The following is a 16,973-nucleotide window of genomic DNA, read 5'->3' on the forward strand; positions in this document are numbered from 1 at the left end:
AGGGAAGGAAGGAAGGAAGGAAGGAAGGAAGGAAGGAAGGAAGGAAGGAAGGAAGGAAGGGAAGGAAGGAAAGGAAGGAAGGAAGGAAGGAAGGAAGGAAGGAAGGAAGGAAGGAAGGAAGGAAGGAAGGAAGGAAGAAAGAAAGAAAGAGAAAGAAAGATAGATGGAAGGAAGGAAGGAAGAGTAAAGATCTAATATCGATGCCCCATTATCTCCAGGCCATTTTTCATCGACAGCATTCAAGGCCCCTCAGGCAAGCCCCAGCCTATCTTCCAATTCCCGTCTTCTTTCCAGCTGCCTTGCCCCTGGGCAGCAGTGTGGCCAGTCCTTGTGACATCTCACCATGCCTGTCCTGACCAGGCTAACGCATACCTGGTACCTGAGCACATGTTCTTCCCTCTGCTAAGATTGCCAACCTGCGCCTTTGCCGGCTGCCAACTCATTCTCCAAATAGCCCCCAGGAGCCCGCGGTCAAAGCCCTGGCCAGAGTCGCCCCACAGCCCATCAGTGGCCCCGAGCCCCAGGTGGGCACGGGGCCAGCCACACCTCTGACCAGCACAGGGGAGAGAGGGCACTAGGAGGTTCTGGCTAAACAAACGAATCACCAAATGACAGAGACAAAGCCTCCCTGAAATGCTCTCCATCAGAAATTTCTCAGTCCACAGGAGCTGGCCCACCTACAGACTGCATCCGAGTCAGCTCCCCAAACCCCTGGAGTCCCCAGCACTGATTTCCTTTTATTTAGGAAATTCACCTGCAGCATCAAATGAGACTCACTTATGAGGCCCTGGACGGCCTCAGAGACAACGCACATATAAAGGGCTACACCATGATAACCCAACTCCTCCAAGGACATTTATAGTCGTTTGCAACACGCCTGGGTTCTAACTAAATCCAGCCAAAGGCAGTGATTTTCCGAAGCAACAAGTGACATTTCCTGTGTCTCCATAAAAAGAACACCAGCGGTTGTAGGGCTCTGGTGTAATTGCAGGCTCTGCAGGCAGCAGCAGGACGAGCCTGAGGACGGGGGGCTTGGAGGGGCAGCAGGGCTGGGAGAGCGGCCGCTCACTTGGCACAGCAGTGCCCTGAGCCACAATTAGAGCAGAACCCATGGTGGGCGGCTTCCGATGTCTGGCCAACCACGGCCAGCCTGACCACCGCACCCCCAATCCAAAATAGAAAACTGCAGTGGTTTCTGCCATGTGCCAGGCCCCGGGGCGGCTGGACAGAGCACTGCCAATGTCAGCCGCCTCCCCACGCATCGATCCAGGCTTCCTCTGAGGCCCCCTCATGCCAAACCATGGGCCCCGTGGGCCCCGGAAACAGGAAAACGTCCCAGGACTCCAGTCACGCTGGGTGGCCCAAGCAATCCCAGGAGGGAACTCAGCCTCTCTCCTTGTTCTTCAGAGGCTGCCCGTGGGCACCAGAGCCTGCATTTCCAAATGCTCCCCTTGGCTCAAAATAGAGAGAGAAAACCGACTTTTCAAATTACCAGCTGGAGTTCAACAGGAAACCACAGCATACAAATCAGTGGTTCCCGGTCAGCCAGGGGGCAGAGGGATAACTGGGCATTTCAGCACCACTGCCTGCCTACTCCCTGGGCCGGCACCACCTGCACACACAGAAACAAGAAGACGGACTGCCAGCACACGTGCGCCCTCGCACACATGCACACACGCTAAGATGCACATGGACACACATTCAACAGATGCCCCGACACCCAAGGGAGCAGAGACCCACAGATACATACATGCACGAGACACACAACGGCATTCACATATTCGCCCCGGTAGCCAGATACGAGCACACGCCAACATTCCAAAATACGTGTGCACATGCACACACTCGTGGAGATGGACACACAGCTGGTTACAATAGGAAGACCTGTGCCCGGCGGGTATAAGGGAGACCACACTCAGGAGACTCTGACCCACTGCATAAATCACCTCTCTCGGACCAATCAAAGTAACTTGCCTTCGTGCCAACCCCTTCCTTCGGTGCCCGGTGCTCCCTACACACAGGGGTGCAGAGGAGATCCTCAGTGCAGGCCTTGGAGTCACGGGTAACCAGCGTCCAAATCCCAGGCAAGGGCAGTGGACAGAAAGGAGCGAGAGAAGTGAGTACTCACCAGCCCGTCGCAGTTGCTGAGCGCCACGGAGGAGGCTTCAGCCAGGCCCGCCACGTCTCCGACGTAGAGGCAGGTCCCGAGCAGGGGCTCCACGCGGGTGGCGCCCGACTCGCCTTGCCATTCCACGGTGGCGCCGGGCGCCACGAGGCGGGCATTGGGTCGCAACCGCAGGTGCAGGTCTCGGCCGAAGACCGTGACATTGTAGAAGAGGCGGCCGCCGGGGTCCTCCTCGTTGTCTCCAGGTAAGCCTGGGGTCTGGACAGGGGCGGCCCTGCGGGCCCGAACCCCCGCCTGGGCCGATGCCGCTGACACCACGTGGGACACCAAGCGGCCCTGGGCGTCAGTGCGCACCGGCACCGCCAGGATGCGCTCCGCTCCGTGCCCCAGGGGCGCGCCTGCAACGGGAAGAGACGTTAGACCCGCCAAGACCTCGGAGCCCCAGAGCCCCGCCGCCAAGCCCCGCAGCCCCCCAGGCCCCCCCACCTACCACCACCACTGGGAAGGGAAGGGCATTCTGCCAGGCAACCCCCAGAAACTAGCCTGCACCTCCCCGGCCTTGTTCCGACTGGGAAGGGGCGTTAAACGGGGCCACCACTCCGGTGGCCCCCCGCCCCCAAGCAGTCCCCCTCTGGGACCCTGCCAGCCAAGCGCTCTGCCCCCTGCCCCGTTCCGGGTTGGGGCTCCGCGAGCTCCTCACAGTTCCCATGGGGACGGCCCCATCAGAGCTCCCCCCCCCGCCCCTTGAACCTACCGTCCTCGGCAGGGCGTGGGGCTGCTCTGAAACCATTGCCGGTTGGCCCCTTACCCGTGCGCCTCGCCTCTACCCCTCCGCGGCCCCCCGCCGCCCGGGCGCCCCCACGGCTCCCCTCCCGAGCGGCGAGGACTCGGCTCCCCCGGGCACGCGCGGCCTGTCCTCCGTGTCCAGCTCTCGGTTGGACCGATGCCGGGCCCCCTCCCCGCGCGCCCGAGGGCAAGGAGGGGTGCAGCAGGGTCCCTCGGATCCTCAGGGATTCCCTCCGGGGCGCCCCATCAGTCCTCAGGGCCCACGGCGGCGCGCTCAGCACCCGGCTCCTCCCGAGCGTCCCCGGACGCGAGCCCCGGCGCCGCCTCGCCCTGGCTCCCCAGGACCCGCTGGGGCTAGCGCTACACTCTCTGCCGCGGGGCTTTCCCGGCCCTCCATCTCCTTGCTCCGCGTCCCGGGAGCCGTGAACGCTCCGAGGCTGCCCCCGGCCGGAGGCGCTCCGGTGCGCCGCGGGGCGCCCCCTGCGCGACCAACCCGGCCCCGAAGTTGGCCAACTTGGCCCCGGGCGGGGCGCGCGGAGTTTGCCCAAGTCGGGCTGGACGACGCCTGGGGAGGGGGCCGCGAAGCACGCGCGGCGGGGCCCGGCCAACGGGGGTCGCGGGGCGTGGGGGCCCGGCCCCACCTACCTGGGGGGTCGGCGGCGGCGGCGAGCCGGGCGTCCGCGGGCGGCGGCGGCAGCAGGAGCGGCGGCAGCAGCAGCAGCAGCAGCGGCGGCAGCAGCAGCGCGGGGCAGAGCAGGCGGCGAGCGGCTCCCGCCGGCGGATCCATGGCAGCAGGACCGCAGCCCGGGCCCCGCACTCGCTGCCGGCGCGAAAGTTCCCCGCGCGCCGCCCAGCCCACATCTGGGGGCAGCTGGAGCCGCCCGCAGCTGCAGCACCGCAGGGCGCGGGGCGGAGGAGGCGAGGCGCGGAGGGGAGGGCGGGGGAGCGCGGAGGGGAGGCGGGGAGAGGGAAGGAGCGAGCGAGCGAGGGAGGCGGGAGGGAGGAGAAGGCGAGCGAGGGGGAGGGCGGGGACGGCGGGCGCCTCAGCCTGCGGTGACCCGGCGCTTCTTGGCGCGGCCGCCGCCACCGCCGCCGCCTCCCGCTTCCCTCCTCGCGCCGCCGCCGCCGCCGCCGCCGCCGCGGTTCCCGGCTCGCAGCGAAGCAGAGACACCCCGAGGCGGCGGCAGAGTAGCGCCGCGGGCCGCGCCGGGGGAGCCCCGCCGCCGGCCACCATCGGGCGCGCCCCGCGCCCTGGCGGCGCACAACCTCGGAGGAGCGGCGCCCGCCTGAGCATCCCCTCCCAGAGAGTCCGTGGGGCGCCTGGGTCCCACCCGTGAGCCTCGGGGCGCAAAGAGCTGCCTCGCGCTCTCTGGGCGCCCAGGGCAGGACAGGACGCAGGAATGGGACCGGGTTGGGGAGGCCTGAGATGGAAACTCCAGACGCTTTTATAGGAGGGTACATGCACCGCAGGGACTATCCCAAATACCAACTTTTACCCTTACAGAGAGATGCAAGGTTCCTTCGTCCCCAACTGCTCTCTGCCTGAAGTTCCTGGCCCCCTCCAATTGCCTCCCCATCCCTCTATTGCAGCCTCTGAATACAGCCTCCTCCACCCAGACGTGGGCCCTCGCTCCCAGAGCTCAGTCAAGTTGCTGCCCTCACCTGCCCTGCATCCTGAGCCTCCTGGCCTTTGCACTCCCAGGCCTGCCTAAAGTAGCCTCTCTGCACTCCACCCACCTTTTCCAACTCAGCATCCAAGGCATCCCTCTCCATCCTGGAGCAAGTTTGCTGTCAAAGCCCATCCACAGATGGAAGCCCTCCTCTCCAGCACAGCCTTTCCACTGCCTAGAGTCACGGTCCTCCCACGGCTGCTGTCCCCTGGCACAGTGACCTTCCCTCCCCAGGTCCCACCTGGAAACCCCCTCCTAGGCATGTGTCTGTCGGAAACATCTCTGCTGCATGTTCTCAGACTTCTTTGGATGGTGGACGCCTGTCCTTTTGGATTTTCTCATTCGCTCTGCCTCAGGCCTGTGTGGCCAACGGCTTTGGGGTTGGCCTTGGTCAGGCAGGGTCTGATGACTCAGGCCCCTCCCTACCGGCCAGGACGGCCCAGTCTTATGGGGAAACACATGACTTGCACAATTCACTCTAGCTGTGATTTCGCATCCCCGGTTCCGTCATCTTCAGGACCTGGGTGTGAGGGCTTTCAGCTTGACGGTCATCTTCACCTGGAATGTTCCCTCTGTATCACCTGGGGGTGCCCGAGACAGGATCCAGCCCCCAGGCCTAGCGAACGCTTCTTGTTAACGCTAAAAATAGTGAAATTTCACATAAGAATTTAGAGTTCGGATTTTTCTTGAGAAATTGGAAAGTGTGGCCACACGGGGCCTGCATCTCTGCTTATCCACCATGAAATGGGGCACATGCCCTGCAGTTCTCTATAGGTCTTCCCTCCCCACCCCCAAGCAGGTGTCCATTTTCGTGACCTCCGATGACATACCGGGTTCCAGAGAAAGTGGATGGTGATCAGCATATGGGAAGAGAGATGACTTCAGAGCCAGGCATCCCGGAGGACTTCCTGTAAGAAGTGGCATGGGTTGAATCCTGAAGGGCGCACGAGCCAGGTAGCCCAGAGCTGGGTCTAGCTAGGTGCTGCCTTATAACCCGTGACACTCCGTCACTCATTCCTCCTGTGGTTGCCCATGTTTTCATCCTCCTCAAAAGATGAATAAGACCCAACCAGCAGCCTTGCCTACCTCGAGGGTCATGTTCTACCTCACTCACTTCCCTGCTGGCTTTATGATCATTACGTGATGCTCCTACCGCCACAGCTGTTCTTTGTACAGTACTTAATCGCGGCCTTATGTTTTTAAAGGATACTTTAAATCACCACCGTAAATGGGAAGGTCAACATCTCACCATAATGCAAAGATAAGTGCCAAAAATAAATAAAATGAAAACAACAACAACAAAAATGTTGTCATAGTCTAGATACTACTGCCTGCAAAAAGGCGCTGAGGCCGAGGCTGATTCACAAGTGTTGGGAAAGTGTGAGGCAGACTAACAGAAGCAGAGACCTTTCCTTTGATGCAAGCAAAAGGAGGAGAGCAGAACTGGGAAGGGACGGCTCTCTCTGCGAATTTTCAGATGGGGCCACGTAACTAAATTATCTTGCACACTCTGACATTCCAGCTCTAGGATACTTTTTGAAAAGAGGGTTTGTCTCCTTGACACTCCTGGATAAGCCCTGGCAGCTTGCTTCCCACATCATCCCTGGCCTCCAGGCGCTCCCCCGCGGCCCCCCCCCCCGGCATGAGTGGGAGGCAGATCATGACCCTTGACTCGCCCAACCTTGAATCCCCACCATGAGATCCCACAAGGCTAAGCAGGGAGAATCAGGCACATGTGCACTGCAATTCATGTAGGGGGCCCTGTTGACTTGTCCCAGCTCCCTGATCACCTCTCCTCAGCTCAAAAAGAGAGAAAAAAGTGGGGGTCACCCCCTACATCTTCAAATTTCCATGGTTTCAGATCTCTCCTCTTCCTCTTCTGGAAAACACTGACCTACCCCTGATGCTTGCCTCTCCCTCTGGTTCTCTCTCCTCCTTCAGGTGAGAAGTGGGACAAAGAAATCCCTCCTGGTTCTTTGCTCAAGTATTCGGTCCAGATCGCAAAGGCACAAACTAAGGACCACAGGGTCAACTCAACTGCAACACTTGATTAGCATGTGTCACATGGGTCTGCTTTTAGTTGGACTTGAATATCTTAGATCTGGTATGCTTGACACTGTCCCCACCACTCCCACAGTCCTACACGTCTTCATGGCTCACGATTGTTACCAGCCTGGTCCCTGAAGGGCTGGAGTTGCAACCGTGATCTAGAGCCGCCCCATGTTGTGGGAGAAGGATAAAGACAATTCAGGGTGATGTCAGGCCCTCCAACCCCCTTAAAATCTTCCCAAGGATGTGAGGTACAGAAAGAGAGGAGGACCTTTCCTGGTCACCTCAGGTGTCACAGATCCCTGCCCGTGTCTCGGGGCAGGGACGTTAAGAAAGGAGAAAGTCTTCCTCTCTGCCTGGCCCGGATCTGGACGAGAGGGGGTGCCCTGCCTTGTTCTGAAGACTTGGGGGCGGGGTCTGGGCTCTACCCTCGAGATTCCAGGCCATACAGACTTCATCAGAGCCGTTCCTGTCCCCTGGTGGCCACAGAGAAACCAAAAAATTCTTCTGCCCTTTGACGAGGTCACCATCCTTGGCAGGCCCTCCCTGCTCTGCGGGCAACAAGCAGATGGAGGTAATGAGGAGACAGAGGTTTCACTGTCCTTCCTCCCAACGAGCAAGCTCCCAGGGGGTGGGGGGGGGACCTAGACTCTTCCAGTCTCCAGGGACCCGTATGCAGCATATAACAAGCCATGAGGTCTTCGTGACCTTGTCAGGGGCCTCCGAAGACAGCCGCTCTGTCCCCCTCTGCTGTTGGCAACCGGCAGATGCAGGGGCCCTGTCTGATGCACCAGCAGTTCTGGCCAGGAGTGGCCTGGGTAAGCAATCTGTCAGGGGAATGCTGATGGAACAGAACGTGGAGCCTGGGTGGCCTTTGGGGAGTGTGCTTCTTGTTTCTTGAGCGTGCACACACACATGCGCGCGTGCGCATGCCCTGACAGGGAGCTGTGCCAGGCAAAAGAGGAAACAAGGACAGCAGTGTTTTTCATTGTCACATCCCACCCAGAGGTGTTCCACCACCGCTGGGATCTGTTCTGCCTGGAAGGGAAAGACAAAGTGCTTACAATGTGAAGGCTTGGGGATCCAGGCTCAATCAACACTTCTAAATGGAGACACAGCTGGAGGCTCAGACTCAATCTAAGCAGTAATGACCCGGGGGGGGGGGGGGGGGGATAAAAGCTCAGTGCCTCCTTGTGACTGCCTACTCGCATGTATGCTCCACCCAGCAGAGAGGCAGCGAGAATTTCCAAGGCAGTGTCTGGGTGGGGCAGGTGTGATGTCCTCAGCCCACTTAGATCCGGGTGTAGACCATTTGGTCCAGCTCTCCCGTCTGAGAAAGGCCTCTGTGTCCCTTAAGATGCCCTGGAGGAAATGTATGATCTCATGTATCAGGAGGGCTGCAGGTATGGTGGCTCCAGACGCCACCTGCCACCTGGGTATCATCTTTGCTCCTGACCGCATAGAAGGATGGCCAAACCACACGCAGGTGTCCTGCTCTCTCCCAGAACTCTCTTCTGGTCTGTGGGCCAAGGCTGGGTCACATGCCCGTTGCTGAACCAGCTGCTGACAAGGGGCAGAGGCTATTCCTAGGACAAGCCTGAACCAGCCATCTGGGGCAGAATGCCTGTTAGAGGTCAGCCCCGATGCCCCCCCCCCCACCCAGCACCTTGCTTGCCTTTATTTCCAAATGAGAGCACAGCGCAGTCCCACGCTCACCCCAGCCTGGTGAAAGAAGACATTCCTCATGAGACTTTATGTCCCATTCCCAGACGACACCATCTGTAGAGCATAGAGAATTAATGTCTTTACGTATAAATCCTGCCCATAACTTGTGAAAGGCACGATCCTATCATGGGGTTTTCTGTTCCAATGCTTTGTGAGCCTAACTGGGCATTTCCTCCCTTACAATCCAGGGAATGTCAGCCAGTGACCCTGGCCAATTGTTGGACCCCAGGGTCCCCTGGCCTCCAAGGCTTACAGGTCACACCCCCCTTGTGTCAAATTTCTTCTATCCTGTTTGCCCTACCCTGCCCTGATCCCAGCATCTAAAGTATGGGCATGAAAAGGGCCAAAGCTTCCGGCTGGGGCTGGCAGTGGGGCTAACCATGGGATCCTAAGTCCGAGACCTCCGTGGGAGGAAATTCTGGATGCAGGGATGCAGGCTTTTGGCCATCACTGAAGCCACTGCAGACTCCCTGGGGGCCCCTCTGCTCCTCCAGAAGGTCCAAGGAGGCCTCACTCCCACCCAAGGCCCCATCCCTAGTAGGAAGGTCCTGATGGATGCCACCCCGCCTCCACATACACGGCCCCTCCTCAGCTATGTCTCCAGCCCCTTCCCTCCAGGGTAGTCCCATTCTCTCCTGCAGGTTTAAGAGTGCGCACACCAACCACCCCAGCCAGGTCCATTCTCCACTGTTAATGCGATAACCCCTAGCATCTCCATCAGGGTGTCTCAGATCCCCAGCTACTCACAGCCCCATCTCCACCCCATCCCCGCCCCTGCTCTGGTCCTCCTTGGCTCACATCTGGCATCTCCACTCCCACCGGGGCCCTGGGGGCATCCCTGTCTCCTCAACTGTAGGGCTGGGATCACACACCTCACCCCCCTGCCAGGGTCGTGCAGAGCTTAGAGCCTGGCACCTCCTCGTTGTCAATGCAGGATCGACAATGAGGCTGAAAAGTTCCTTTGGAATAATAAGGCAGACCTCCTAATCAGAGAGCTCCCTTCCCCACCCTATCGCTATTGCTGCCTGGGCATCATGGCTCACCAGCATCGATGATTTCAACTACTCGAGGTAGCCCTGAGACCGGGGGCTTGGACTCTGTCAGCCCCTTTCCAGGCTTGTGACCTCAGGAAACTTAACATAACCTCCCCATGCCTCAGTTTCTTAAAATGATCCGTAGCAGCGCGGGCCCTCCATACCTTAGCTGGTATTGCTTTCTATCCCTCCCTGTACCCGGCTGACCACATAGTATGGTATTGGGCTCTAGACACCAAATCGTGCTCACGGGAAACTTCCCAGCATATTCTGACCACATGCTTTTTTCACGGTATTGCTGACTTGAGAACAAAATCCTGGCTCTACGGCAGCAACACATGGGTGGCTGGGATGCCAGGGTTGCTTTTGGCCTAATAAACAACCCTGCCAAAGGCTTGCAAGGAAATCCTGCGATTGACAAAACACAGCCTGGCACGTAGTAGGTGCTCAGTAAATATTTGCAGAATGCATCAACAAAATAAGTTCCAAAGGTCGATACTATGAAAAAATAAAAGGAGGCACATGATATAAAACACATGGGACAAGGAAGGGGAAGGTAGGGGAAAGTTTTGGAGTTACAGGGAATGGGCAGTCTAAGCAATGAGTGTCTGAAGCAGGGAGACCAGCACATGCAAAGGCCCTGAGGCAGGAAGGAGCTTTCTGTGCTCCAGGGAAAGAAAAGCAGCAAAGCCCAGGGTGGTAAAAGAAGGAAGAGAAGGAAGGGAGGAAGTGAGAAAGGGAACGAGAGGGGATGAGATGAGGCAGAGCCTTGCAGGTCTCAGGCAGGAGGTTGCATTTTGTTCTAAGCAGACGATTTAAGTAAGAGAACAAAGAAAGATCATGTTCATCTCAAAACATTCTGGGAACTGGGAGCCCTCACCAAGACAGTGGGCAGGGGCTTCCCAGCCCCCTTCTCAGGAGAAGGAGCACACATGTCCAAGCCCCACAACTATCCCCATCTGCCCTGGTCAGAGATAACTGGCCGGGCTGGGCGCCAAGGTTTTCTCTTCCTGCTCGAGCGGACAGATGTCGACACAGGGGTCAGTGTGGCACCAGGGCTACTCCGCTGGTGAGTTAGCAAAGCTCTGAGGTAAACTGTTTCCCTTGATCATCATTGACATCCTATTTCCACTTTCAGATGAAGAAGCCAAAGCTCCGGGATGGTAGTCCCCAGCGGAACGGAGCTGGTGGGGCCCCACGGACCCCCACCAGACCCTGAGTGCTCACTTCCCACAGGGTGCTCCTCCGAGCCCCCTGGCCTCCTGGAGTTCGGACTCGAGCACCCTTCCTACAAATCCCGCTCTTTGCCTCAAGTAGCCATCTTTAGCTGTGGCTTATCAACTCAAGAGCCCTACGGTGCAATGCATATGGGGCTGCTCACTGGTAGTCGACAGAGTTTTATGTTTTAATTTTAATTTGCTAAGATTTTTAAAAATCAAAAGATTTCCCAAAATCAAAAGATTTCCCATGAAAATAGGCATCTATGATTTCTCGTAGGCGGCGGGGAGGAGGGAGCATGTCTGGCCATGGGGCAGTCACAAGCCAGAGCAGAATGGAGCACAGCCTTCAGATGCTTTCCCCACCACCACTGTCCCACCTCTGTGGCCTTCAGATGGGGAGAGTGCCCACCCCCCCAACCCCGTAATGTGTGAGGCCCCGGCCGCCCAGGGATGAGAGGCCAGCTCTCCAGCACAGCCAGGGTCTCCATCCCGATCACTCCCCTGCTCCTCTACCATCTCACAGTGGGGCCTCCACAACAGCCTCTGATTCCTGGAACTTTCCAAGACGCTCCGTTTCCTGGTCCCCCATGATACCAGGGACCCCCTTGCTGCTCCCCCGGAGACTGCCCCGCCCCCTGCTGAGGATGCGGGGGCCCTCCAGCTGGGAGTCTGAAAGCAGAGGCTGCTGGGAGGGGAGGGGTGTGGAGGGGATGTGGGCATGAGGGCTGGGGTGTTGCCACAGGAGGACTGCCATTTCTGGGGGCTTGCCAACAAGTTTATGTGAGTGGAAAGCAGGAAGCGAATTCAGGGCACCTGACAGGCAACTGTCCCAGAAGCCAGGAGGCAAGAGCGTTCACTGGCACATGCATGTGCACGCAGGCACACATACCACCCCGCACACGCTTGCTGGCCCCCGTGCACAGGCAGGCACGCAGACGCGCACTGACCCCCCAGCCCACAAGCATCCCCAGACCCAGACTCCCGCTCGGGAGCCCGGCCCGCCCCGGCCTCCCTAACTGCATTTCTGAAAATGAGAAAGAAGAAACCTAACGAGTCTCAGGCAGCCGCCGTGCCCCCGCGGCGATTTCCCATCTCCTTTCTGCGCGACCACAGCAACAGGGCAGCCTGAGTTCTCAGCCGAGCCCGACTCCTTAGCAACCCTCGGCGGGTCCACGCCAAGCTGGTCCCTGGCCTTGGCCAGCCTGTGGCCTCTGAATGTCCTTGCCTGCCCTGGCCGCGAAGGCTGTGGACAGAAGCTGCCGGCTCTCCTGGGCGTTGTGATGATCGTGGGAGCCCCTTGCCTGCTTGCTGGGGCCACCGACGCCCCCAGTGGGCTTTCTGTTCTCAAGATCCTCCACAGAGCATGGGACCTCAGCCTTCCCTTACCATTATTGAAACCAAGGGCCCTGCCCATGCCTCTGAGCATCCTCGAACCCAGGGCCCAGGGCTGGGCAGAGAAGGCCTTCCCTGTAAGTCTGTGCTATGGTATGTGTCTTCTTCCTGACCCGCTCTGCGGGCCCTCTGATAGGGAGCCCCTCCTCCAGCACACGCCAGACACCGCCTTATTCCACACAGCATCTCAGACAGAGCCCAGACAGAAGGTCACTGTTGACCATAACGTTGTTTTCAATTTTTGAGCAGGCAAATCATATTATCCGCCACCCTTTCAAACCTGAGGTCCACTGAGACCCTCTGATCTTTTTTATATAACCACAGTAAAGCCTTTCCCCCTCACCCTTGGGTGTTGACGATGGGCATTTTGAACCCGATCACAGGTGTCACTGGTTTCCTTTCACTGGCTCTATGCTGTAAGACAATTCGGTGCAGACCTGAGCAACAGCAGGGTTGCAGGGCTGGGTGGCTCCAAGGATGACCGAGCCCCGGTCTGAGGGACAAAGGCCCTACTTTCCTGAATCCTCCCAGGGCATGAGACTGACTTGAGAATGGCAGAGCCAGGGGCGTCCTGGACAAACTCTGAGCTCTGGGAGTGGCAAACAATGAAGGGCAACGTGGCACAAGGTCCATCGAAGACCCTCTGAGCACCAGGATTTCCTGTCACGTGGCGCCTGGCAAACGGATGCCTCCTAAGAGCCAGACCTCCTCTCACTAGACGTAGACCCTGGGGCTCTACCTTGCTGGGCCCTGGGCCTCTACCTTGCTGGACCCTGGACCTTGGTGGCCTCGCTAGACTCCCCAACCTTGGCCCCACGGGCCCCCTGCGGCCCTTCAGCAACCTGCCCCGGGCTGGGGGGTGCAGGGGGCCCCCACTTCTGTGTTACTAGCACAGCTCAAGCCTCGCCCTCCCCTCTGCAGGAGGCTGAGGCTCCTAAGGAAGTGCGTTGTGCAGAAGCCCTACTCCACTGAGCAAGCTGTCATCCTGGAGAAAAAAATAAAACCCTCCCAGCCTCACTTATAACAAACTCAGTCTGTTGTGCAACTTTGCAGTACAAAATGTGCGTGTGCCCAATCTCCCGGCTGTTGCATAATTTTCCAGCGGTTTTCAGGATTATTTCATTCCCCGTCTGGCGTATTTCACAAGCCATATATAAAAAATTAGACACATGTAAATATACAGTTGAGCATATGTGTGCAACGGAGCGACAAGCGTGAAAGGAGGGGAAGGAGGTGGGGGCCAGGACTTAGGAAAAAGGCAGATGAAACAAGTGTAAACATTTTGAATGCCACCTTCTAGAAGTCTGGGAGAGTAGGAGAACTTGGACTCAATTTAAATTTAAAGCGAGACATTTGTCCAGTAGAATCTATTTCAACGTGGTGGCGTTTGATTTCCCTCTTTGCTGGTGGTTATTTTGTTTTTGTTTTTTTGGGGGGTTTGGGCTTTCTTTTAAAAAAAATCCCTAAAACCCCACCATTTTTGTAAAAGAAAGTCTGTGAGCATCTTCTCGCCAACTATTTCTTAACAGCATAACCTGAGATGGCCTTGTGAGGGGCAGAAAGGCATCAAGATGACAAATCCCCTCCAGTGCCTCATCGTCGGTGGAGGACCATCCACAGACACAAGTTTTTCTGCACTTCCTCCTCCCGGCAATCCTAAGCTGCCACTGGGCCCCCCGCCTCCCCGGGGGTCTGTGTGTTCCAGGTCACACAGGAGGACCCTCTCCTCCTGGAACCAGCCTCTGCCCAGAACGTTGCCTGTGACAAAGGGGCAGAGGGACCCATCGGGGCCGGCCGGACTGCGAGAGGCTTGCAGGCAGAATCCTGCCCACGGGCATGTTTGGTTGGGACAGCACAGTGACTTTCTTTTAAAACTGAATTCAATATATAGTTACAAAAATTAAGAGACTTCCAGTTAGAAATGTAGATTCTGGGGGCGCCTGGATGGCTCTGTCGGTTAGGTGTCTGCCTTCAGCTCGTGTCGTGATCCTGGGGTCCTGGGATTGAGCCCCGCGTTGGGCTCCCTGCTCAGGGGGGAGTCTGCTTCTCCCTCTGCCACTCCCCCCACTTGTGCTCGCTCTCTCTCTCTCTCTCAAATAAATAAATAAAATCTTTAATTAAAAAAAGAAGAAGAACAAAAAGAAATGTAGATTCTGGGCTCCTCTGGATCAAATAAAATACCCTGGCGGCACTGGGCTCCAGCACATAGCTGGAGCAAAGCTTAGGAGAGGCTGTCCCCTCTGTTTCTGCCCTTGCTCCCTGTGTCCGTTAAGGCTTGCCTCCCGAACTGCCCTTGAACCTAGGGGCATAAGCAACACAAATGCTCTGTGAACTCGCCACTCAGCAGGTTGGTGGAGGCACTCATTCTCCTGGCAGGACAGGTCTGCGAGGCAGCTGGGGTGGCTCTGCTCCACACTGGCCCGGGGCACAGAGACAGCAGCTGCTGGGGGAAGCCCATCTCATGGAGGAGGCCAGAAGTTTCTAGAATGGTAAGCACAAATACACACACAATGCTTCTGAGCCCTGGGATCCAAACCAGCACACCGTCCATCCCTCCCACGTACCCTGGGCTAGGCAAGACACACGGCCCAGCTTACAGGAATGGGGCAAACGGTCTCTCCATCCTGGCGAGGGAAGCTGCAGAGGCGCCAGGCAGAGGACATAGATACAAGGGCATGAGCTGGATTGGATGGTGTTCCCCCCAAAAAATTCATGTCCACCCAGAACCTCGGAAAGGGACCTTATTTGGGAATGGGGTCTTCGCAGATGTGATGAATTAAGATGAGGTCATGCTGACTTAGAGTGGGTCTCTAATCCAATGCGAATGGCGTCCTCGGAAGAAGGGAAGTGCCGTCATAGAGACAGAAAGACATGGAAAGAACCATGTGATGACAGGCAGAGACCAGGGTGATGTCTACAAGCCAAGAGACACCAAGGGTGGCCGACAGCCACCATGAAGCCAGAAGAAAGACATGGAACAGATTTTTTCTCAGAGAAGGAACTAACTTTGCAATACCTTGATTTTAGATTTCTGGCATGCAGAACTGTGAGACGGTATGTTTCTCTTGTTTCAAGCCATGCAAATTTGCGGTAATCTATCACGGCGGCCCTAGGATATTAGCACAGGGTGGGTGGGGAATTGGGAACAATGATATAATCTAACAGACTGCCTTCATGGACACAATTATTCAAGACTCTCCCACTTGCAAAATACACTCACTCCTGCCCAAGACGACCAGTCATGGCCTCAAGCTGAAGTCCGGAATCTCATGTTCTAAGTCAGACCTGGGTATGAGCAACTCTCGTTCCAGAGACCTATGGGACAAAAAGAGAAGCTGTCTCTGCTCCTGCCCCCTCCTCCACCCCTTGATACATGCAGAGCAGGGACAGAATCACCCGGCAAACACTCCCATTCCAAAAGGACAAGAGACCCCAAACAGTCACTGCCCCACAGCAGCTCTTAATCCTTGTTGGAGAAACATGGCCAGGAACTCTACCCTGGGGTAGGCAATGTTCTGTAATTAGGCTCCAGGTCCTCTCCCTGGGGCTGGATCCCCCATTCTTTTTTGTCAGGGGCTCTTGGCTCTATTCTCTGGGAAATCGTTCCTTCTCTGCCATTCTCCTTGGTCACTTCTGAGAAGGACACTGGAAAATATGCCCTTCGAGGCAGCTGGAGGTTTTCTCAGCCAGCATCTTGTTCATAAAAAATTAGTGGCACAAGATTTTGTTTTCCTTCTTGAGTAGTCTCAGTCTTTTTCCCTCTAGCTTGGTGGGCTTTTGCCAATGCAGTTCTCTCAAAAAAAAAAAAAAAACTGTGGGTTTCCTATGTATTTCATTGCATGGGCTAAAAGCCATATTCACAGTTTAATTCAAGACATGTCTCTCTCTGCACTTAATGACCAGTGCTATGGGTAGCTCTGGCTGCCGCAGAACCATTCCATGGGTCTTTCTAGTAACTACTAGGCACCATTTAATTCTTCCGGATGCCTTCACAGGGGTGTGAAAGCTATGCCTCTGTTTCCCTCTCTACTCCCAAGCTATATCTTAATAGCAATGCTCTTGATTTGACTTTTCTCCGAAGCTGTCTCTTAATTTGCCGAATGGAGGAGCTGGGGACTGGAAATAGTTTTATTTGTCAACCCAGCAAGTCCCAGATTTTCCAGACTCTTCCTTCTCTCTCAGTCCTTCCTGAGATCTGGCCAAGTTGTTCCTGGCCTGTCTCTTCTTTGTAGTTATCTACAAATGCTGACAACGGGAACACAGTCGTGACTGAGACATTTCCCCTGGACACTCCCAGCCCACGGCCAGGAGTGCCTTAGGTACACTTTCCAACCTCCAACTCACTGCAAGTTTTAACAAATGTTCCACTGCTCCATTAGACAGGTTGTCATTTTTCTAGCCTCCTATGACAGTTTCTGGTTCCCAAACCACCACCGTATGTTGCAGTTTCCCATTCCAGGTACCACTTTCTGTAGCAGATACTTGCTGCGATCCTAACACCACACCCAAGAACCTCACAACTCAGAGCAACAATAATGTACGCTCACGCTCAGAGCTCTACTCCCTGTGTGTGCATCCTGTGCAGCTCCCAGAGGAAACATATCTCATGGAGGAAGCCAGAAGCTTCTAGAAGGATGAGCATGCAAGCTTAAAGCCTGGACTCCAAACCTGCACACAGTCACTGCCATGGAGTTTCCATGGGTCGGGAGAACCACGTGAATGAGGCGGGACATCCATGCGACTCTAGAGGGAGAAGCTGCAAAGTCACCGGGTACGAGGTGTGGACACAGGGATGTGTGAGGAGGTGTACACGATGATGTGATCCAACACACCTTAGACTGAGTTTTCCTTATTGGACATTTTTTCATACCCCAAAAGTACTAGTCCGTAACAAGTGAAACAATCCCAAAAGCACGTCGTATCTCTTCCCTGTGCAGCTCCCACCTGTTTCTCCTTGTGGAGAGAGAAGGAG

General features: G+C 56.6%; 1 protein-coding gene across 1 annotated transcript in view; it reads right to left on the bottom strand.

Moving 5' to 3' along the window:
* Window positions 1-3,824, bottom strand: part of ADAMTS2 (ADAM metallopeptidase with thrombospondin type 1 motif 2) — a 224,122-nt gene extending 220,298 nt beyond the window's left edge. The window contains exons 1-2 of the mRNA XM_025862620.2: window positions 3,557-3,824; window positions 2,129-2,523 (exon numbers count right to left, since the gene is read on the bottom strand). Coding sequence (XP_025718405.1) covers window positions 2,129-2,523; window positions 3,557-3,698 — 537 coding nt within the window. The 5' untranslated portion in view covers window positions 3,699-3,824. The remainder of the gene's footprint in view (window positions 1-2,128; window positions 2,524-3,556) is intronic.
* Window positions 3,825-16,973: the final 13,149 nt, after the last annotated feature.

Source organism: Callorhinus ursinus, unplaced genomic scaffold (genome assembly GCF_003265705.2).
Source record: "Callorhinus ursinus isolate GAN/ISIS: 27379988/994484 unplaced genomic scaffold, GSC_fseal_2.0 scaffold81, whole genome shotgun sequence".
Classification (NCBI taxonomy): domain Eukaryota; kingdom Metazoa; phylum Chordata; class Mammalia; order Carnivora; family Otariidae; genus Callorhinus; species Callorhinus ursinus.